The 22,816-nt window shown below is 35.2% G+C and overlaps 3 protein-coding genes across 11 annotated transcripts; 2 read left to right on the top strand and 1 right to left on the bottom strand.

The window, feature by feature from the left end:
• Positions 1-1,121: 1,121 nt before the first annotated feature.
• On the top strand, positions 1,122-3,434 carry LOC107861637 (NADH dehydrogenase [ubiquinone] 1 beta subcomplex subunit 10-A). Of its 2 annotated transcripts, none has more exons than XM_016706938.2 (3): positions 1,122-1,575; positions 1,661-1,709; positions 3,161-3,434. In XM_016706938.2, exons 1-2 carry the CDS (start codon positions 1,290-1,292, stop codon positions 1,693-1,695), a joined length of 321 nt encoding a protein of 106 aa, XP_016562424.1. In that variant the 5' UTR covers positions 1,122-1,289; the 3' UTR covers positions 1,696-1,709; positions 3,161-3,434. The 2 variants fall into 2 exon arrangements, with proteins under 2 accessions (XP_016562424.1, XP_016562423.1); XM_016706937.2 differs by having other exon boundaries at positions 1,179-1,580.
• Positions 3,435-7,075: 3,641 nt separating this feature from the next.
• On the top strand, positions 7,076-15,760 carry LOC107861634 (pumilio homolog 23). Of its 8 annotated transcripts, XM_016706931.2 has the most exons (13): positions 7,122-7,197; positions 7,334-7,560; positions 7,701-7,778; positions 8,777-9,047; positions 9,157-9,520; positions 9,770-10,066; positions 10,286-10,453; positions 12,445-12,588; positions 12,890-13,009; positions 13,333-13,518; positions 13,821-13,969; positions 14,060-14,242; positions 15,286-15,760. In XM_016706931.2, exons 4-13 carry the CDS (start codon positions 8,788-8,790, stop codon positions 15,608-15,610), a joined length of 2,196 nt encoding a protein of 731 aa, XP_016562417.1. In that variant the 5' UTR covers positions 7,122-7,197; positions 7,334-7,560; positions 7,701-7,778; positions 8,777-8,787; the 3' UTR covers positions 15,611-15,760. The 8 variants fall into 8 exon arrangements, with proteins under 8 accessions (XP_016562416.1, XP_016562417.1, XP_016562415.1 ...); XM_016706930.2 differs by lacking the exon at positions 7,701-7,778 and having other exon boundaries at positions 7,076-7,197; XM_016706935.2 differs by lacking the exon at positions 7,122-7,197 and having other exon boundaries at positions 7,415-7,560; positions 8,801-9,047.
• A 2,998-nt stretch (positions 15,761-18,758) lies between these two features.
• Positions 18,759-19,157, bottom strand: LOC124896925. The gene has a single exon (XM_047408817.1). The coding sequence runs from the start codon at positions 19,155-19,157 to the stop codon at positions 18,759-18,761; it is 399 nt and encodes a 132-aa protein (XP_047264773.1).
• Positions 19,158-22,816: the final 3,659 nt, after the last annotated feature.

Here is a 22,816-nt window from a genome sequence, read left to right as displayed (position 1 = left end):
TTAACAATCTTAGTGAAAAAATCTAATAATTAAATCTCTATGATATCACAGAAAGTGGTGTTATTTAAAACTCTATTTCATGTTAACTGTAATGGTAACAAATAAAAAGAGGAGATCTTAATTTTACCCGAACTTATACCTTTAAAGTCCTAACATAAGACAATTCTAATTTATGAACAATTGCTTAAATTTTAGTTGATCCTTTCTGATATCAACAAAAGTGGTGTTTACTTAAAACTCTTTCTTTGCGTTAATTATTGTGGTACAAGCAAAAAGAGATATCCAAATTTACACGAACACCTTCAAATCCTAGCCAAAAAAAATATTAACGTGTTCTTATTTTTTAACATTTTCTCATAAGCATTAATTATATTTTCCTCCTCCTATCACATATTTTAATACAATTCAATTATTAATTCTCCTAATAATTATTACCATATATTTTTTTTGTTTTCATATAGCACTTTTAAAAAGATATTTTTCTCTTTTTTTCTTAATATCTATTTTAAGACTCCCTTTTTATGTACACAAGGGAAAAAAAATCTATCAATATTAATTTACCATAAATTTGCTCTTACCATATATTTTAGGATACTTTAATTTTTAATTAATTAATTATTAAAAAGGTGAAAAGACGATTTTGTCTAAAGCGAAAAATTTTAATAAAGGGCAAAAAGTTCAAATCACTTTTTAAAGGGTCTTCACACTTTTAATATATTATTATATATATTATATTATAGATATAGATATAAATCTAGATTATAGATATAGATTATGTCTACAATAACATCTAAGATAATGTATTAAAAATACATGATTAATTAACGTATTATTAACTTGAACTAATTCTTACTATTATAAATAATCCGATTACTATGTGAAATTCTAATACATAAATGACCACATATATTTGTGGGTAGTTCAAGTGCAATAGATCATAATAATCTAACTATTACAATTCATGAACAGTATGCAACATAATGTTGTAGATATCTACCAACTTTGCATTCTAATCAATGCAACTAACTCCCACTAAACTTCAAATTCTAAATATGTCTATAATTGTTCTTCATTTTCTTTTTAGGCAAAAAATAAAAAGAAGAAAGAAAAGAAAAAGAGAGGCACAATTACAAACAGGAAATGTACAATGAAGTTGGGCCTAATTTGGAATAGGTCAAAAGCCCAAATCATTCTAGCCCCAAATTCCATCTTTCACAAATCAATACGCGCAAATTCACTCATCACCCGAATCCCTAAATCAATTCTCGTCGGAATCGGAGAAAAAGAGAATGGGGAGGAAGAAGGGAGTAGAGTTCGATGAAGGAGCACCGGATGACTTCGACCCGAATAACCCGTACAAGGACCCGGTTGCTTTCTTTGAAATGAGAGAGCATTTGGTGAGAGAGAAGTGGGTCGACATTGAAAAAGCGAAGATCCTTCGTGAAAAGCTCCGTTGGTGCTACCGTATTGAAGGTGTTAATCACCTTCAGAAGTGTCGCCATCTTGTCCAGCAGTACCTTGATGCAACCCGTGGGATCGGCTGGGGCAAAGACCTTCGTCCTCCCTTTATGCACGGTACGGTACGCCCCTTCCTCATTTTCAGATTAAGCCAAGCCTACGTTTTTGGTTTTCCTTCTCAATCTTCTTCATTTCATTGCAGGGCCCAAGCTTGCACCTGTCGACGACTCCGAATGAATGATTAGGCTCAGGTATTTTACTCTTTTTCTTTTATTGGATTGGAATTCTCACCTCTTTGCGAGTCTCACTTAATGATTTTTCTAATCTATAAATAAGAAGTTTGAATCTGTAAAGTGCCATTCGCTTAACTGATTTACAACACATGATGTGCTACTATTGATACTTTTGGCTTATATATCTCAACTCATTAGTTGTAACCCACAATGCATACCTCTTGATTGACTTTTCAATCTTTTCTCAACATTGAAGCACAACATATATTAGGGAGGATCACATTTACTATAGTCTGGCTCAACAGTCTGTTCCGGGAAGGATTTGGAATGGAATAATATTGATTCACACAGAAGAAAGGGCTGCATTGATTTATCCTAAAGATTTCATTTCAATGGGAATTTGGTTATTTACCATGTTATGCATCCATGAAATTCCTTTCAACCAAGAGGGTGTGAACTTGGATATAGTATCGAAATGATTAGCTCCCTTTATAAATCTTTTGCATCAAAAGTCAGAATAGTTTGATGGAAGAAAAACTTGTGGTCTAGTGGTCAATGAAGAATTAGAAACTTGGATGGATGGTCATTAACTTTGGGTAATTGGTCTCCATAGTCACTCAATATTTTCAAGTATTGACTAGGATGTCGTACACCATATTGGTGTAGTGTGGATGAAATGGAGGCTCACCTCTAGAGTTTTGTGTGATCAGAAGGTGCCTCCGAAACTTAAAGGCAAGTTCTACGGAGTGACAGTCTGACCGATAGTGTTGTATGGAGCGGAGTGTTAGCCAGCCCGGAACTCTCACATCCAAAAGTTGAAGGTGTCGGAGGTGAGGATGCTGTGTTGGATATTTGGTCTGTCTTATTGAGATATGGTTAGAAATGATATTATTCGATAGAAGGTGAGAGTGTATTTGATAGAAGACAAGATGCGAGAAGTGAGGTTAAGATGGTTTGGACATGTAATGAGGAGGGGCACAGATGTCCCAGTACGGAGGTGTGAGAGGTCGGCTATGGATGGTTTCAGAAAGGGGTAGAGGTAGACTGAAAAATTAGTGGAGGGAGGTGATTAGACATGACATGGAGCAGTCACAACTTATTGAGGACATGGCCCTAGTAGGAAGGTGTGAAGGATATAAATTAGGGTAGAGGGTTAGTAGGTGATAGTGTGTCCCAGCTAGTATAATATTATACTAAAAGCAACAATCATAAAAACAAGAAAAAACAACATTAATTTTTTATTTATTATGAATAAGAATATTTTGAAGAGCATGAATTATAATTGGACTTTAAACCACTAATTTTATTGAGACGTTTTTAAAATCGAATGGTAGTTTTGGATACCATGAATTTGTTGAGTAATAAATTATTCCTTGTTTTTCGGTAATACATCAAATTTGAAAGTTAATTTTTGTTTCGCATATGCATACACACTAGTTAATGTATATTAATATATTTTTCGAATGCAGGAAGTTACATCAATTGCTTGGGAATACATTCGTTCAACATAGCTATCGCGAGACAAATAAGGCGTCAAACGTTTTAGCCAAAGAAGGAGACCATATTAAAAGCTATAATAACATGATACAATAGACAGTTTGTATGTCAGGTGTTAATAGCAAACAAAGAATGACTTCCCTTTGTAAGGCTAAAGCGGATAGTTCCTTAATCTTTTTGTTATCATTTTGTACTTAAAGTACCTGCTTTAATCATTAATCGCTCTGCTGTTATAGTTTTTTTGTACGGATGCATGTTAAGCTATTTAAAGAAATGTACATTATTAATGTATATTAGCTAGAAAAAGTAACCTTATCGTATAGGCTATTTGTGTAATGATCCGGAATGGTGACTTACAACCAAATCGATTTCAATGGGGGGCTTGTGAAGTGTACTAGATGCAGTATGCCGGTGCCTTGCACGGGCCCAACAAATTGAGATTATAAGTAGTATAATTCATTCTTGCAGCAAATGTTGTTTCATAAGTTTATAATGAAACTTAAAATTGGCAAAACACAAATTAAAGGAAAATAAAAATAGAAAATTAAAAATATACATCAAAAGAATATTTGGTTATAACCAAGACATAGCAAGCATGATACATGACTCTCGGATCGTCGTGTTTCGTGACCGCTTGCATGTCATAACTTGCGTTTCTGCACATCACTTCATGTCAAAATACAACACTGCAACTTTCAATATCTGCGTTAACTGGTTCAATGATATTTAATATCAAATTTAAGTATTTTTTTCTTATATTTATTAGTTTTGTCATCATTTTTATTGTGTAATAAAATGGTTACACATGCATATTGTTTTTTACTACTATATATAAGTGAAAGTTGTGGTGACTACCAAGGATATTTCGATAATTTTAGTCACATTAACCTTCACTTATATATAACAATAAATAAAATGGTTACACGCATATTGTTTTTTACTGCTATATATAAGTGAAGATTCAGGTGACTACCAAAGGTATTTCGGTAATTTTAGTCACCTCAACCTTCACTTATATATAGTAGTAAATAAAATGGTTACACATGCATATGATTTTTTTTTTTATATTTATTAGTCTTATCCTCATTTTTATGGTGCAATAAAATGGTTACACGTGTATATTATTTTTTTATTATATTTATTAGTTTTGTCCTCATGTATTATTTTAATAATATTTTTAGTTAAATCTTTGTAATTGAATTACACATGATAATATTTTTTTTATAACTATCTTTTTGTTTCTTATTAAATAACTACACTAAATGTATATATCATGTTAACATCAATTCATTGTACTATATTTCTTTTCTTTTACTCTTATACTAAATAATTAAAATAAATAGAAAATAATCTTTTGTGCACATTAGTGTTGCTAAAAGGCATGGATATCTGGTATACATATATATAAAATGGCCTTTGCACCTTGTCAGAGGAAAAAAGTTGTGGCACTAAGGCGTGGGGCAGTACACGCCTTGTAAAAGCATAACGCCTTTCACGCCTTAGCATAGCTAACCGACAGCTTCGTTATTTTTTCAATTAAGGTGTGGGTTGTCCGTTTTGATTTGTTTTGACTTTTAGTTGTCTCTTTAAAATTATTGATTTAAAAAATATCTTTTAAGCTTCGGACTCCCTTATTTAGGATCACTTTCAAAGAGAATTATTTATTCCTTATAAATGCTCTTTTGGGATAGAGTAAAATAAAGCCACGAAATAATGAAATAAGTCTTTAAACATACCAAAAATAGTACTACAAATACAAAACTTATGCAGGTTTTTGAATTGGTATTGGATATGTTTTTCAAGATTGAAATATGTCCCTAATTATAGAGGAACCATTTAATTTTAAAAAACACATCATTTTCAAACTGATACAATATTTCTGAAAAAAATATATTATTTTTGACATAACACATGATTTTTGAAAAAATATAATATTTTTGAAAAAATACATTAACTTGAAAAGGCACAATATTTCTAAAAGGATACAATACGTTATTTCTGAAACACTACATTTTTTCACAGAACTTTTTCTACATTTTTTCACAGAACTTTTTCTTTTGCCTATTCTTGCTACGATTTTTTTAAATCAAAGTTCTCTTATTTTGTGTTCAAATTTACTGGACATAACTATTTTATTCTCTCAGAAAGTATTTAAAGTAATTGAAGTAATTTGTAAAATTCACTTATTTCTACGATCTTTAAATGGGTATTGTTCATTATTTCTGACTTCAAGGTCGTCGAAAATTTCAAAATTCTCTATTATTTTCAACTTTAAGGTCATCGAAAATTTTAAATTCGGTATTGTTCATTGTTTCCGGCTTCAAGGTCGTCAAAAATTTTGAAATTGATATTATTAATTGTTTCCAGATTTAAGATCATCGAAATTTTAAAAATTGATAGTGTTCATTATTTCCCACTTTAAGGTTGTCAGAAATTTCAAATCCGATGTTTATTATTTCTAACTTCAAGATCGGCGGAAATTTCAAATTCGATATGAGGTTCCGGTGGACGTCACTCGGCGGCGACGGCGGCCATGGCCGAAATTTGCGAGGAAAGAAAAATATATAAAGGAAAATAATTAATTTTTAGATAAAAAAATATAAAGTAAAATAATTAACTTTTTAGATTTAAAAAAATATGACGAGGCAGCGCGTGCAGGTCACTACTTGAAACAAAATCTGTGTATGACCTTTTAGATGGGTATATTTTCCACTTTAAAATAGTTAGGGGGTAATAGGACCCTCGCAAAGTATAGATGTGTAGTTGAGATTTAGGGTAAAGGTTGAGAGGCTTTTAACCATTTTCTTTTTTATTTTTCTCTATTCAATAGACTATTTTTATGATTGGCTAAGCAGCAATGACTAATTAAATATTTTATTTAGTTTAATTTTTTGATAAGGACTTAGTTTATTGTATCCGTCGTTATTTTTGTAATATTTCATAATAATTAAAGAAAACTTCAATAACAAAAGGAAAAAACTTACAAAATTAAAAAAAAAAGAAGTGAAAACTATCCTTGAACTATTTGAAATTGAACAAATATATTATTTATTTGCTTTTGATCTCAAAAATATTTTTCTCCTTTAATTATTAATTCACTTCTACCATTCATTTTGCTGGAATGCTATCAAGCAAATTACGCGAAAACGCTGCATAACTTATCCACATAAGCATTTCGTTAAAGTGGAAGACAGAAGTGAGCCAATAATTGGACGAAAAGGATATTTTTGAGATAAAAAATAAACAAAGGATATATTTACTCTATTTCAAATGGTTCAATATAGTTTTGACCCTTTTCCATAAAATTTATGTTGAAATATCAGCATACAATTTGTTTTATTTATTAAATTAACCGAAAATAAATTAAACTAAAAGAAAAGAAAGCAAAGTGTTCCTCCTATCTAAAAAGGAAATTCTTTGTTAAGTGGCCTTTTTAAGTCTACTTTTTAATTAAATAGACTATAATCTTTTTTCAAAAAATAATCCACTTTAGAAAATTTAAATTTCGTTGTGATTTAAAATTTATATACAAGTTTTAATAGTTGAAAATTAGTCCACAAATCACCAACTTACAAAATATAAATAAAACTTCTTCCACCAAAATCTTTTACACATCTTACAAATTAATTCAAAATCTAATTTACGAAGAACAGATCTATTATCGATCCGATCAATATATAGGCAGATCGATTATCGATTCAAACGATATATAAAAAGATTGATTATCGATTCAATCGATATATGCCAACTATTGATCCAATCAATTACATATATATATATATAAACCTTTTTCTTTTTGAAAAGAAAATGGACTAAAATTAAAGGAAATTAGAAAAAAGTTAAAAAAAGAAAATAAAACTGGCCGTTGAGAAAGAATTTACTGTATACAAATGTTTTATCTGGCGTTAGGAGTTTGCCTTGATTACTTGATTATTTTTATGTTCATTGTGACAAGCAAGGCAGTTATTGAGAGAAACGATAGCAACCATATGACAAAATATATTTAGTTGTAAGTTTGTGCATTTTGGATTAATTTGCTAGTCTTAGTATTCTGTTTGAGTTGATGTATCATTAAATAACTTGATATCATTATGCTGTGTTTGTTTCTTATACTTTTTCCTTCGATCACCACGTTGTTGGGTCAGCTTGTGTGCGCAGCTCGGTCAGTAATGGAGTGATAATGGGCCGATTCACTTTTGATATAAAGAAGTCCAATCAATTTCTTTTAATGGGCCATCGACAAAAATCATCCTTTAACCAACGACGACGTTTTCTTCTTCCAAAATCTCTCTCTTCGACCTTCCTTGCTGCCCTCATTGCAGAAAAACCAGCTGCTAACATCACTTGCTGCTCTCCCTGTAAGAATTTCACTGTAAGAATTTGATAACCTCTCAACAGTTTTATAAATTGATTCATCTGCGTTTTTGTAACATACCTTCTATTTCTTATACCTAAGGTTTTGCAAGACAGTATTTAGTAGATGAATGAACTTTATGATATCATTATTTGTAGGCTTTGCTATAATCATAATAGAGACAACACACACTTGTGCAGAATCACTAGCACTTAATGGAAATTAATTTTTTCACTGTAAGTATTGAATTTATATTCAGTAGAAGTGTTAAACTGGTTTTGTATAGAACAACATATTCTCTCCAGATTGCAGTTGGGGTGAACTTCTGAAGGGCACACATTTAGAGAAGAAAATCAAGTTGTTGATAAATTAGCTAAAAGTAGTGTGATGCATATGAACAACTTTTTATGTAAAAAGACCCGTAAGGGACCAAGTATACTAGAGCAGTCCAAAAAAAAAAAAAGAAACAGAATAAAACAAGGAAGTAATAAGTTACTTTGGACTTGGAAAGATTAAGCAACGAAAAGATTAAGGTGGAAAGTTTGGGCAGCAGGGAGTGTGAGTAGCAATGATCCGACGAACAAGCTGGGCAGATTCTCCATGCCCAAAGGTATAACCCCTTCATCACGTAAAAGGACAAGAGGGTGTTGCTCGGATGGTACACCCGCACTTCCAACCTGAAGGTTGTGAGTATCTCCAAGGGAGCAAAAGGGGTGGGAGTTCCGAGGGAGGGATTAAAAAGAAAAAAGAAAAAGGAAGAACCACAAAGTGTGCGGTCAAATATCTTTGAGGAGCTTATTTGTCTCTATTAATTCCACTTTATTTGGCATTTCTGGCGCAATGGTCTTTTTTTCAGAAGTTACTAATTTACTTTACATGTGAATTTCTGTCACTTGCTTCAATGAATAATCTAGTTTTTTTTAGTATAGCCTGTCTATGCAATACGTGGGTGTTGTTTTAACATTATCCTGGTTGGTATATACATGGATTTGTTATATTTAGCTGGTTATAATTTGTAGTTTTCTGAAGATTATGTTCTTTTAGTATTAAAATGAAAAAATGTTTTAAAAGAAGTACTATATGTTTTCCTCTTGAGACGTTTTCTGAAATCATTAAATTTATTTCTTTTAGTACAAGGCTGCCTGTCTTTTGTTTTTTGGGGGTTAAGATTAACTCAATAAGCATTGTTTGGGCATGCTATTGAATCTTAGTTTGCTATGTGCAATCATTGCAGTGTAAACACCCATGGTTTCTGTAGGTCTGCATGCTTTAGTTTTGAGAAAACATAAAGGCTGTGAATTGACGGAGCAACCAGCTGCTTGGGAGAATCAAACGAATAATAAAGGGGTAAGGAAAAGAACAATGGGCCGAAAGACGTCAAAAAAGCATGCTGGAGTTAATGCTGACCATACTGTTGAAAGTGTGTCCGGAGGAAAGGTCAATGAAAATAGTAGACCTCGCAAGGACAATAAGACAACCCCTGTCCAACAGACATCATTTGTCAGGTTCAAATTGCTCAATATACTTGATCCGTCATTTCTTATTTTATTAGATGAACTATTTGGCAAATTGTGACGTGATACATTTCATACTTTGTCATAATTCTTTATGTAGAAAGCAGATTGATCCCGAGACTGCAAAATACTTTGCGGAGATTGCAAATGCCATAGAAGGTACAAAAATTGAACTAGAGGAGCGATCTGTCATTTGTGGAAATGCCTTGGAAGAAACTAGAGGGAAAGAAGCAGAACTTGCAACTGATTATATAATAAGCCATACTTTGCAAACTCTTCTTGAAGGCTGTTCTTTGGATCACCTTTGTAGTTTCCTTCAGAGCTGTGCAAAGAATTTCTCTCATATTGCAGCTGATAGATCTGGCTCTCATGTGGTTGAAACAGCTTTAAAATCTCTATCTTTTCACCTTCAGGATAATGAGAATCATTCTCTGATTGAAAAGGCTTTGAAAAAAATCTGTAAGGTATGAAATAATGTCGTCTTCATTGTTTTTAATGGTGTAATGTTAGCCTATTGCATTGATTGAAATACAATTTGTTAGTTGCTCGCATAATCCCTTTTCACTCTTCTGATTCTGCGTGATAGCCCTTCTAGAAATCTGCTACAAGATTTAAGGTAGTGAAATATCACAGTGGATTATAATTTCTTGATCATTACATGATCCAGGTTCTTCCCTTGATTGTTCATTGACTCTTTTGTATTTCCATGTCAGGCAATTGTTGTCAATCCTGTTGATATAATGTGCAGTTGCCATGGATCTCATGTGCTTCGGAGTCTTCTCTGCCTATTTAAAGGGGTGCCTTTAGAAGAGTTCCATTCCACAAAGTCATCAGCTGGCTTGGCTGAACGCTTGAATCTCAAGGCGCCACATGCAAAAGACAATGGGTCGATGCAGTCTCTGCAAATATTTCCTAGTTTGCTTAAAAAGTTCATATCGGAGATGTTAAATGCTGCAAGTGAGGACATTTCGAAACTTCAAGTTAATCAATACAGCAGTTTAGTTCTGCAGGTATATAATTTATGATCCCAGGCTCCATTCTTATGTCAATCTTTTTGCTGACAGTATGTAAATGTGCAAATATGATAACAACAACTATGTAAAAACACTACTAATGCATGATTGCATTCCAACTAATGATTCATATTTTGTTTAAGGCTACTTGTTTAAACCACAACTGTCGAATTACATATTAACGGGCAATGGTTGATTTTGTTCTCATATTTGCAGACTGCTTTGAAATTATTGGCTGGAAATGAACAGGAGTTGTTGCACTTAATCCAAGTTCTTCTTGGAAGCAGGGCTGGAAGTGCCAATGCTGGAAGCTTGTTAGAAGAAGCAACCATGCAGAACATTTTAAGGCTAGTGGAAGAAACTGCATACAGTCATTTAATGGAGGTAAAATATCATCTATGCCTGTATATTTTTCCTCTTTTGTATATGCTTTTCCAACAGTGTCGTATATTTAACTAGTCTAAGAGCTCTTTAGTCATGGAGTCTATCTGTATGCTGCTCATGATTGTATTCCATTTTTGTTAATGGTATTATCAAGATAGTGATGCAACAACAGACCCAGTGTATTCCCACAAAGTGGGGTCTGGGGGGGTAAGATGTACGCAGTCCATACTGCTACCTCCGAAGAAGTATAGAGGCTGTTTCCGATACACCCCCGGCTCAAGATACAGAATAGTAGACATGGGGATGGATGACATAACAAAAACAGAAATAACAGACACAAAAATAATAGAGATAAGGCGTAAGGAATAATAAAACATAAATCAGAGAAATACGCAATACGAGATATAAGGAAACATGCAATAAGAAAATAGGAACTGAGAAATTATGAATGGGACAACCGCGTAGAAGTAACAAACACTCACAAACCATAGGCACCTATGCGCACAGTCCTAATAGTACTAGCCCGTTAGCCTTCTACCCTTATCCGCGACCTCCACACCTTTTATCTAGGGTCATGTCTTCAGTAAGCTGCAGCTGCTCCATGACAGCTGCTCCATGTCATGTCTGATCACCTCCTTCCAGTATTTTTTCGGCCTACCTCTACTCCTCCTGAAGCAATCCAACGCTAGCCTCTCACACCTACGAACTGGGGCACCCGCGTCTCTCCTCATCACATGCCCAAACCATCTCAGCCTTCCTTCTCGCATCTTGTCCTCCACCGAAGTCACTCCCATCTTCTCTCGGACAATCTCATTCCTAACCCTGTCCCCTTTAGTAAGCCCACATATCCAACGCAACATCCTCATTTCCGCCACCCTCAACTTTTGGATGTGGGAGTGCTTGACTGGCCAACACTCCGCTCCATACACATGGCCGGCTGGACCGCCACTCTATAGAATTTGCCTTTAAGCTTAAGGGACACCTTATCACACAACACTCCCGAGGCGAGCCTCCACTTCATCCAACCTGCTCCAATACGATTAGTGACATCCTCATCAATCTCACCATTCCCCTGGATCATAGACCTAAGATACTTAAAACTATCCCTCTTACAAACATCCTGGGAGTCCAACCTCACCACCACATCGTCCTCCTGCGTAGAGTCGCTAAACTTGCATGCCAAATACTCTGTCTTGGATCTACTCAACCTGAACCCCTTAGATTCAAGGGTTTGCCTCCAAACCTCCAATTTGTCATTCACGCCCCTCCGCGTCTCATCAATCAATACTACGTCATCCGCAAAAAGCATACACCAAGGTACCTCGCCTTGAATACTCCGCATCAACATATCCATCACCAACGCAAATAGGAACGGACTAAGAGTCGATCCCTGATGCAACCCTGTCTATATCAAGATAGTGATAGTTCTGTTTAATTTGAATTGAGCAATTGGATATTTGCTTTTTCATAGGACTATAGTACACTTCTCCTGTTAAGAAAATGGAGCATCTTCAGCAGCTACTTTAGGCGCATGAACAACAGTTTCCCCCTATGCTTCGTCACAGTTATTGTCGTGACCTGTAAATTGTAGAAACATCCATTTGTTATGAGCCCCTAGTTGTGCAGTTTTGTACAATACCATCTGAATTAGTTGCCTACGTAATATATTTGGCATATCAGCCTTCTATTTCTGCAATCTAGTAGTTACAGGATGGCTGATTGTGTTATACAATCCTCTGAAAAGAAAAGCTTAGAGCAGATATATTTGTTAATCCTGGGAAGCATACTTAGTGCTAATATATATATATATCAGCATAAGTTCTTTTTGGTTTGTTTAACATTATTCCACCATTTTCTGTAAGCCTAGGCCCATAGAGTCATTGCAAGTTTTCTCACACGATGATTTATTCTGCCATTAGCTGCATTGCTTTCTAACTTGTATAGTGTTCTCCTTGTTTGAACTTGTTTGACATTTTAATGCTCTGTTGCAGGCCATCCTGGAATTTTCTCCTGAAACATTGTACAATGAGTTGTTAACGAAAGTTTTCAGGAAGTCATTGTTTCGAATGTCATCTCATCACTGTGCAAACTTCGTCGTGCAGGCTTTAGCATCTCATGCCAAAAGTCAGGATCATGTAAGGACTTTCAAACTTCAATTTTTGGAATATTGTTTTCATGTAAGATGAACCTAAGGACAATTAGAATTGAATTTAATGACCTTGAGAACTTCATCTAGATCCAAATTTTGGTAGATGTTAAAATAAATCAGTATGCAGTGTGCCAGATGACCTTTAGGGCGTGTATTCTATTTCACTTGCACATTACATACTATCTGGCTAGACATTATACTCATAGCTTGAAATATTTTTGTCAACGGATTCTCATATTAATCATATGTCGGTTTATAGTATCACTCACACCCTATTTTGTGACAAGATGGACTTGATCTGGGAGGAGCTTGGAACAAAATTTCACAATCTTTTTGAAATGGGAAGATCTGGAGTTGTTGCTTCTATCCTTGCTGCAACGCAAAGACTCCACAGCCATGAACATGAGGTTTGTTGTGAATACGCAAGGTCTTGCTTCATATTTTCCCGATTATTGTGTTCAAACATTCTAGATATTTGGATTATCTAACGAAATAGGGGAGGAGCTGTACTAAGCTGTTTTGTACTTCTCAATGTACCATCTCAGTACTGTTTTGAATAAAATTGACTCTATACAAAAGAACTTCCGTTTGCGCAGGATTCAGCTTGTTTATGGAAAGATACTTCTTTTTGTATTCATTACCTTCATTTATTGATAAATATTTTTGTTTGACTATAATGAATGAAGGATCAACTGAATGCTTTGGTTTCCTTTTGTTTTCTTTGTTTCAGTGTTGTCAAGCCATTGCTTCCGCTGTATGCAGGGGGGATGATTTTCCCAAGTTTATCGTTCCCCGAATATTATTTCTTGAAAATTTCTTTTGCTCAAGAGACAAATCTAACTGGAGTTGGCCACATGGAACAAAAATCCATATAGTTGGGTCTTTGATTCTGCAGTCGATATTTAGACTTCCCAGTGTATGTGTCCCTTTCTCATTCTAATTTTGTATTTGACTCTATGTATATGCCACATATTTACCTCTTCCAACACCCCATGCCTCTTCCATTATTATGTTGATAGTCTTTACTATAAGTCTGACATCGGAAGTGTTCTATCTAGCTTGTTTGCTTCAATAATTATATTTTCTATTATTTCAAAAGCCAGTGCTTACTTATAGTGTATTATATGTTTAACTTACACTATATTGCCATTAAATCATTAAAGTAACTAGTGAACTGTCACTGTGAGCATGATTATAATCTTTTTTGATATGCTACAGGAACTAATACAGGTCTATGTTACTAGTATCACATCTTTGGAAGAGCATCATGTTCTTGAGGCATCAAAAGATCCTAGTGGTTCACGGGTCATTGAATCTTTTCTCAACTCAAATATATCAGCAAAGCAAAAGAGGAAGTTAGTTGCCAAGTATGTATTATAGCAAACTTTTGTTACTCCATTTACAGTTGGAAATGATAATGTTGATTTGCTAATAATGATATGATCTGTAACTTGAAGGCTTCGAGGACATTTTGGTGAGCTCTCGGTGCACCCATTTGGTTCATTTACTGTTGAAAAGTGCTTCACTGCTAGTAACTTGAATCTGAGAGAGACAATAGTATCAGAAATGTTACCCCTCCAAGCAGAGCTATCCAAGACTAAGCAGGGACCTTACCTACTGAGGAAACTCGATATTGATGGGTAAGCTATAGGTTTTCCTTTTCCATCTTCATGGATTGAGACCCTTTCCACTATATAATGTAGTGTAATGGCAGATGTTTATAGTGCTGTGGCTGAGAGCACATTTTTTCCCGGTCCAGGATATGTTATGACTTGTGTCCGGTGGCGGATCCAGGAATTTTTTGTAGGGGGTTCGAAAAATAAAAATATAAATGTGTGAATAAGCCAACAAAATATAATTTCAAGGGACGTAATAGTATATAGTCTATAAATATAAAATACTTAAACTTATATTTTAACTTATTTTAAAGTTTTTTTTTTTTTTATATAGCTGGTGAGGTATGTAGTCTTTTTTTTTAATAGTTGTAGGCTTCTTCTTTTTTGTTCTGTAGGCGTGTAGGCGTCCAGCTGTAGGTTTCAGTCTACTTTTAAAAAAAAAGCAGCTTGATGTGGATCGAACCCGCGACCAAGCCTGAAGTAGCGCCCCAAGAAGTGGAGATTATACCACTGAGCTATCCAACAATCTTGTGATAAGTGGTTCAAAATTAATATATGTACATAAATATAGATTTTCTACCTTATATAGACAACGTAATTTTTTGCCGAGGGGGTTCGGGTGAACCCCCTCGCCACTACGTAGGTCCGCCCCTGCTTGTGTCATATCTTATTTTCTATGCATTTTAATCTTGTTTGTGTATCAACTTTAAAGGGTTAGACATTGTGGTTATTGTTTCTTCTCATCCAAGCACGGCTGCTTATTTCTTATAATTTAGTTACTCCATGCTGTTTATCATTAACATTAGCATCTGAAGGGACATCTCCACAGGCAGTGGAATTATGATTTGTGGCAGTTTGAACTGCCACTATTAGCACCTTTTTTTAATAAAAAAGTTAGCATCTCTGAACTGTGAGATTACCTGTTGTAATTAATTCACTCTTCTTCATAGGAGAAGTGCAAATTTATAGTGGAAACTGGAAAGACCATTCTGACAGGCTCATTTAAGTTCTGTTGAACCTTCCTGGTTTCTCTTCTACTTATTGGGCTTCCTTTTCTGTCATGATAGATTTGCAAGGCAACCTGACCAGTGGAAGTCAAGACAAGCTTCACAACAATCTGCTCTCAAAGAATTTTATGCAACATTTGGACCAGCGGAAACCAGATCATTTGAAAAGGATAACTTTTTTGCTGATTCTGTTTCCAAATCAAAGCCAGGAAAGTTGAAAGATATTAGGAAAGAGATTGAGACGTCTTTGCCTTCTGCCAAAACTTCCAATACCCCATTTTTGGCTCATCAGGTTTCAAAAAAAGTGAAAAGGTCTAAAACCGAGAAGAAAAGACATAGGAAAGATGGCGAGTCAGAATCGCAAAGAAAGAACATCAAAGTTTAACTGTAATATTTTTAGGTTCTTTATTCAGTTTTACGTTACTGTGAATGATCAGTTTTGGTCACTTTCTGTTGTTTGATCAGAAAGGATGGGACTTCTATTGGATGTCGAAAGCACTTGATTTAGTTCATGCAATTTTTGTTCTTCATTCTAGTTAGATTATTCATAAGTTTAAATTGTTGGTTCATAAATGCACTGATATGAAAAGTTAATAGTATTCACATTTATGAACTTTGGGAAATACATCTAGCAACAAATTTCATAGCTACCAAGGAACAAAATTGGATCCTGTTTTTCTGCTGCAAGTGACTCTCTTAACTGGATAGCGGAAACTAACTTTGTACTATCAAGCTACACTGATATTGAATGAATGAATTGCACTGGAGGCGCTGTTCTTTGCTGAGGTGATGCTTCTCTTAGTCATCCTATGGAGGCGTGAACCTGGTACAAGAATGTGATATTTGAGAAAACTGCTTATAGAGGTAAGTGATGCTACACTTAGATTCAGAAATTACTTGTTTTGTATAGGATTCCATCTGCTTGGAGGAATTCTCCTAAAGCTTGAATCAACTTTCTTGAATGGTTTCTTCTGATTTGTATGCAGACCCTTGAGTGTTTGTGATGTTGAAGTCTTTTGGTACCGATGCTCTTTACTGGAGAGCAACCGCGCTGCATGTGCGACATTGGATTCTGAACTAGGAATTAGCAGAAGGGCTAGAACAACAGCAGCTACTATTTTTAAACGGCTCTTGATAGTCATGATGTAAGCCGAGTTAAAGGATGTGAATGATATTTTTTATGCTGCAAGGTGAGTGGAATAAGAGATCATCAAGATAGTAATATGTTGTTTATGGTGATTTGGTAGGCTTTGAAGCTGAGCTGATGAGATTTCTATATATATATATATATATATGATGTTTGAATGTGTTGGAAGGATCCGATGCTTAGTGGGATCATGTGATGTTCCTTTGACTGTTCTGTGTTGGAACTCTGATTTCCAGATAAGTTGTTAAAAAGTTTCAGAGTAGTCATGTGATCTGGCACGTGATAATATTTTATTTACTGGAAGAGGTGGTTATTATATTGTCTTTGATTTTTATATTGGAAGATTTGATAGGAATTGCTTTGATCTTATTCCAATCCTTTTGAGGCTGTTTTAAATGGGTTTGGTGCTAGCTGGCCTTCCCTTTAGCTCAACTACATTTTGTGCTATCATTTTGTTTGGTTTCAAATACTCACTGCAGTCATTCACAATTTTCCAGGGATTAATCTTAGAATGATCTTATTCCATTTTAAGAACTCGTTTGATACAAGGGATAACGAATAACTAATTTTGAGATTAATCTTAGGATGAACTCATCCTATGTTTGGTTGAGATAAAATGCGAGATTGCATTATTATTTTCTCGCATCTTGAGGGTGGGACCACTAATCTCGAGATAGCCGATCCTCGGATAATTAATCTCAGAATCGCTAATTCCGGAATAAGTTATTTCTTAGTCAAATGATTCACCTCTGACTTAGGGTTATTGTCTGGTGTTCTCAATCAAATAATTAGTTTGCATTTGATAACATTGCGATATGTTCAATGAGAATTAATATACTATTGGATAACTACTTGTATGGTAGTATTATTTTTGCAAATTTCCACTGGGTTTGGCACTGCAAATTGTTTCTTTGTTGTCGAAATAATTAATACGTGTAGCTTTATGTAAAAAGGTTCAGTGTATTTGCAAGTCAAAAAGATGCTCTTATATTTAATATATATATTCTGCCTTTGCAGTCTTGGAAAATGACTATTTGGCGTTATTCTTCACTTCATTTTAATTAAAGAAATTAGAAAAGCACAGATCCCCATCCTTTTGACGACAATTGTCATATGATCAATAAGCACTCTCCAATTTTCATGATCCAACCCCCAACACCCACCCTACTTGACACTAATTTTTGTGTCGATTTATCTGTTGTTTTGAAATTTATTGACCTGACTAATTTAGGCTTGTATTGAGTAGTAATAGAGCTAGACTTTTTATTAAGTAAATTTTGAAATATAAAGATCTAAACATATAAAAGTTAACAAGATTCAACATCTTGGTGGAAGGGATTCAAAATTCTTGTTCTCTTAACTCCATCCTACTTCAACTATAGGATTGTTTTTCTACTAGTTATTTCTTCTATGGCTCACAATGGTGATGGGTTGACACTTATCATTTTTATAAGAGATAATATATCAAAATTCTCCGAATCTGTCCTGACAATTTACTTTAGCATTTAAACTAACCTTTTATCTATTTATCCCCTAAGCAAAGTGAATTAATTTCAACCTTACAGTTGACGTGACATTTTTTTTAAAAAAGAAAAAAAACGCGTGAATATTTTTTTAAAAAAAATTACTACTATAGAGAAAAGGAAAAAAAGAAAAAAATTTCCTCTTCTTCTTCACCTATCCCCCCCCCCAACCCCATAAACACCCCCCCCCCCCTCCCACTTCTCCTTCGCCAAAAGACACCACCAAACCTGCCAACACCCCCACCCCACTTCTCCTCCAATCACGAAAATTGTCACCCTCACCTTTAATTTCTCCTCCTTCAATCCCTTAGATCAATAAAAAAAAAAGAATGAAATTGAATTTAAAAATTTTAAAATTAAAAAATCGACATGGTTTGGATGTTTGTGATAGCCAAAATGTAGGGATTCACAGAGGAATCCGAGGTTTTAGCAGCTGGATAGGAGTTTTTACGGAGAAAACTCGAGTAATCAGCTATGGGGGTGGATTAGGAAAGAAGATGAAAATAGAATTCAATTAGGAAAACTGTATTATTGTTCAAATTATGATCATTATTGTAGTCCATACAAGTATTTGTCGTAACCAACTTTCTTTGCTATCTAACAACCACTTAACCAACTAACTAACAGCTAAACTGATCAACTAATCAGTTATGATGACTCATTCATGACTCAACTAACTAATGCTGACTCAGCTAACTACTTCACTGCATTACAATATTCTCATATCAGTACTCCCTGTAATAAGAGATCCTTGACCTTAAGGATCAAAGTGAGGGAACCTAGTCTTAAGGATGGTTGCAAACTCCCAAGTAGCATGATCTGCAGATAAACCTTGCCACTTGACCAACCCCTGGACAACAGCCTTATTGCATTCTTAACCATTCTCCTCTGTAACACAGACTCAAGATTTGGGCACTGGGATCAGCAATATCAGTGGTAGGGGGATAAGAGATTTGGTTCAAAACAACATGATATTTCTTTAGGAGAGATACATGTACAGTAGGATGAATCTTAACAGACGAAGGAAACAAAAGAGTGTAAGCAACAGGTCCAACTCTTTTAATGACTTGAAAGGGGCCATAGTATTTTGCTGTAAGTTTATGAAAAGAATGTTGAGCAATAGTGACTTGTCTATAAGGTTGCACCTTAAAATAGACCCAATCCCGGACTGCAAATACCCTGTCACTCCTATGACCATTTGCTTGTTGTTTCATCCTCACTTGAGCCATCTCAAGGTGATGTTTAAGTAGTTGCAGTTTCATTTCCCTGTTAAGTCATGTGTTGTCAACCTCTGAGGAAGCTAATTCACCAGGTAAGTATGGGAGGTGTAGGGGAGGAGAACGTCCATATAAAGCTTCATATGGAGTGGTTCGAATAGCTGAGTGGAAGAAAGTACTGTACCAGTACTCAGCCATAGGTAAACAAGAATACCAATCAGTGGCATGTTCATTACCAGAGCACCTCAAATAAGTCTCTAAGCACCTGTTTAGGACTTCAGTCTGGCCATCAGATTGTGGATGATAAGCTGAAGAAGTATTTAATTGGACTCTCTGTAGTGTAAACAACTTTTGCGAAAAAGAGCTAAGAAAAATAATATCTCTGTCACTCCTGATAGAATCGAGAAAACCATGCAATCATACCACGAAATCAATAAACATATTAGCCACAGATAGAGTTGAATAAGGATGTTTCAAAGGGATAAAGTGACCATATTCGCTCAACTTGTCAACAACCACCAAAATAACCTCACGACCATTTGATTTAGGAAGTCCATCAATAAAATCCAAGCTAATATAAGACCACTCAACTTCGGGAATGGGTAATAGTTGCAGCAACCCAGGGTAAGCGTCCAAATCATCTTTGTTTCTTTGACAGGTATCATGTTTTTGTACAAAGAACTTGACATCTTGTCTAATACCCTTCCAATAGAACAATGTGAGTAAACTCTTCAAAGTCGCATCCACCCCTGTGTGACCCCCTTTAGAAGTACTGTGCCACAATGCGATGATAGATTCTCTTAAGTTTGGGACTCTTCCCACCATCAATTTACCTTTTTTTCTAAGTTGATTGTTGTGCCAAGTGAACTGAGAGATGCTAGTACCAACTTTTAATTGCTCAATAATATGCTTCATGTCAACATCTGAATCCCAACTGGATATAATCCTTTGCAGTAAATCAGAACTTGAGGGTGAAATTATTAAAGATATAAGCTCAGAACTCATAATCCCGGATAAGGCATCAACCACTTTGTTCTCTACTCCTTGTTTATACTCAATAGTGTAGTCAAAAGGCATCAATTTCATCTGCCCCATCAGTTGAGAGTTGGTATGAATATTTTTCTCCATTAAGTACTTCAAAGCCTTTTGATCAGTCCTGATAATGAACTTTTGACTAAGAAGATATTGGGACCATTTTGTCACAGCATGCACAATTGATAAAAGCTCTCTATCATACACAAACATGGCAACATGCCTGTTAAAGAGGCCCTTGCTAATGAAAGCAATGGGATGACCTTGTTGCATAAGGACTGCACCAATACCATATCCACTCAGTGGCGGAGCCATACTTTTGGTTAAGGGTGTTCATATTTTTCCTTGGGCAAAGAACTGTTTTAAAAAAAAACATTGTTGCACCTGCCAAGGTTCGAACCCGGGTTTTTGATGCGGAAATGCACACTCTTGACCACTGGACTATGCTTCTCAAGCTTGTCAAGGGTGTGCAACATGTATATAATCATAAATATCTATATTTAACCTATATACTCAAAAAAAAATTTCGACGAAGGGTGTTCAATTGACCACTCTTCGTCGGTTGTGGCTCCGCTACTGTATCCACTAGTATCTGTTTCCACCACAGAAGTTTTACTAACATCGGTTAGTGCTAATACAAGAGCTCTTATTAATGTTTCCTTCACTTGAACAAAAGCAGAATCAGCTTTAGTAGACTATTTGAAATTGTCCTTTTTGAGAAGATCATTAAGTGGTCTGCATATCACCCCAAATTTTTAAATGAATCTCCGGTAATAACCCATCAATCCTAAGAAGCCTCTAAGTTGTTTTAGAGATATTGGTACTGGCCAATTTTGTACAGCCGTGACCTTTTGAGGATCAGTTGCTGCCCCATCTTTCGATATGAAATGACCCAAATATTCAATTCTAGGAACCCCAAAAAAGCACTTGCTCTGCTTAGCAAACAAATGATGTTTCCTCATTTCAAGAAATACACATTTAAGGTGTGCAAAGTGATCATGTAAATTCTGACTGTATATCAGAATGTCATAAAAAACACCAGTACAAACTTCCTAAGAAACTGCTTGAACACAAAATTCATTAATCCTTGAAAAGTTGCAGGTGCATTCGATAGACCAAAAGGCATTACCAGATATTCAAAATGGCCTGAGTGTGTCCTAAATGCGATTTTAGGAATGTCCTCCACTGACATCCTCAATTGATGGTATCCAGCTCTAAGATCTATTTTAGAAAAAATCTTAGAACCACCAAGCTCATCCAATAGATCTTCAACCACAGGGATTGGAAATTTATTCTTCACTGTATGTTTATTCAGATCTCGATAATCAACACATAGTCTCTATGTCCCATCTTTCTTCCCCACTAACACAACAGGCGATGCAAAAGGGTTGCTACTAGGCTGTATTAGTCCTTGATCTAACATTTGTTGGACCATTTCCTCAATGATATGTTTCTTAACTGCTGGGTATCTGTATGGCCTCTTATTGATAGGTTTTGTTCCCTGTCGCAGTACTATGGTGTGATCAAAAATACCTCTTGAAGGTGGTAATTGTTTAGGCTTATCAAATACCTCTTGGAACTCATTCAACAAGCTTAAAATCTGAGGATCTTTATTAGATGCACCTTGTACCTCTAATGAGTACCACTGTAATTTGTTACACCTCATAGGCACCACCTGAATCATACACAATTGAGATTCAATACCTGTGAGTTTTTCCCATTTACCAACACTAGAAATTGCGATTTGTTTTCCTGCACCTCTTAGCAAGTGTTTTCTTCCTTTGTACCAGAACTCCATAGTGAGCTCCCTGAAGTTCATTTTGATATCACCTAGTGTCAGCAACTACTGGACTCCAAGTACTACTCCACAAGATCCCAAGGGTAGGAGTAAGAAATCGGCTGTGAATTCAGCACCCTGCAGTAACCATGAAATTATACAGACTTAGTTTACCTTCATACGGTTCGCATTAGTAGCAGCCACCAATTGAGGATTAATTTCTTTGACCTTATATCCCAAAAGTTTCACCAATTCAGGGTCAATAAAATTATGGGAACTCCCAGTATCCACCAATATATGCAGTGGTTTTTTTGAGTGATAACCAGTTACTTTCAGTGTCCTATATCCCAATGACCTATTCAAGACATGAATCGAGATTTTCGTCTGCTCTATAACTGGCTTTTGTCCCAACTCTTGGCTTTCACCGTAATCTAACTCTTGATCCATCATTTCTTTTTGCTCTTCAGTCTCTAAGATATACAACTGTTTCAAATTCGTGCATTTGTGATCAGGTTTATACTTCTCCAAACAGAAGTAACATAACCTTTGTGCCCTCTTCTCGTTCCTCTCTTCAATGCTTAACCTCCTCCTATTCACCCCCTTCCGAGCTACTAGAATACTAGGATTTGGTGTTGATAATAAAGGTTTATTATGAAACCTTGGATCACTTGATCTCTTGGATGAAAAATTTTGAGTATTAGCGAAAGAATTCTGTCTCATGGCTTTAGCTTGAACAGTCAAGTAGGCTTCCTGCATTCTAGCAGTTTTGAACACTTGCGGTAAACTAGTAGGATTGGTCAGTTTCACAGTTAGATTTAACTCATCTGTAAGCCCTCCTAAAAAGCGACTAATTGCATTTTCTTGAGATAGATTTACTTTTGCCAATTTGCTCTCA

This window comes from Capsicum annuum, chromosome 3 (assembly GCF_002878395.1).
Source record: "Capsicum annuum cultivar UCD-10X-F1 chromosome 3, UCD10Xv1.1, whole genome shotgun sequence".
Lineage (NCBI taxonomy): Eukaryota > Viridiplantae > Streptophyta > Magnoliopsida > Solanales > Solanaceae > Capsicum > Capsicum annuum.
The sequence above is the reverse complement of the archived record's forward strand: the minus strand, read 5'-3'. Positions and strand labels throughout refer to the sequence as shown.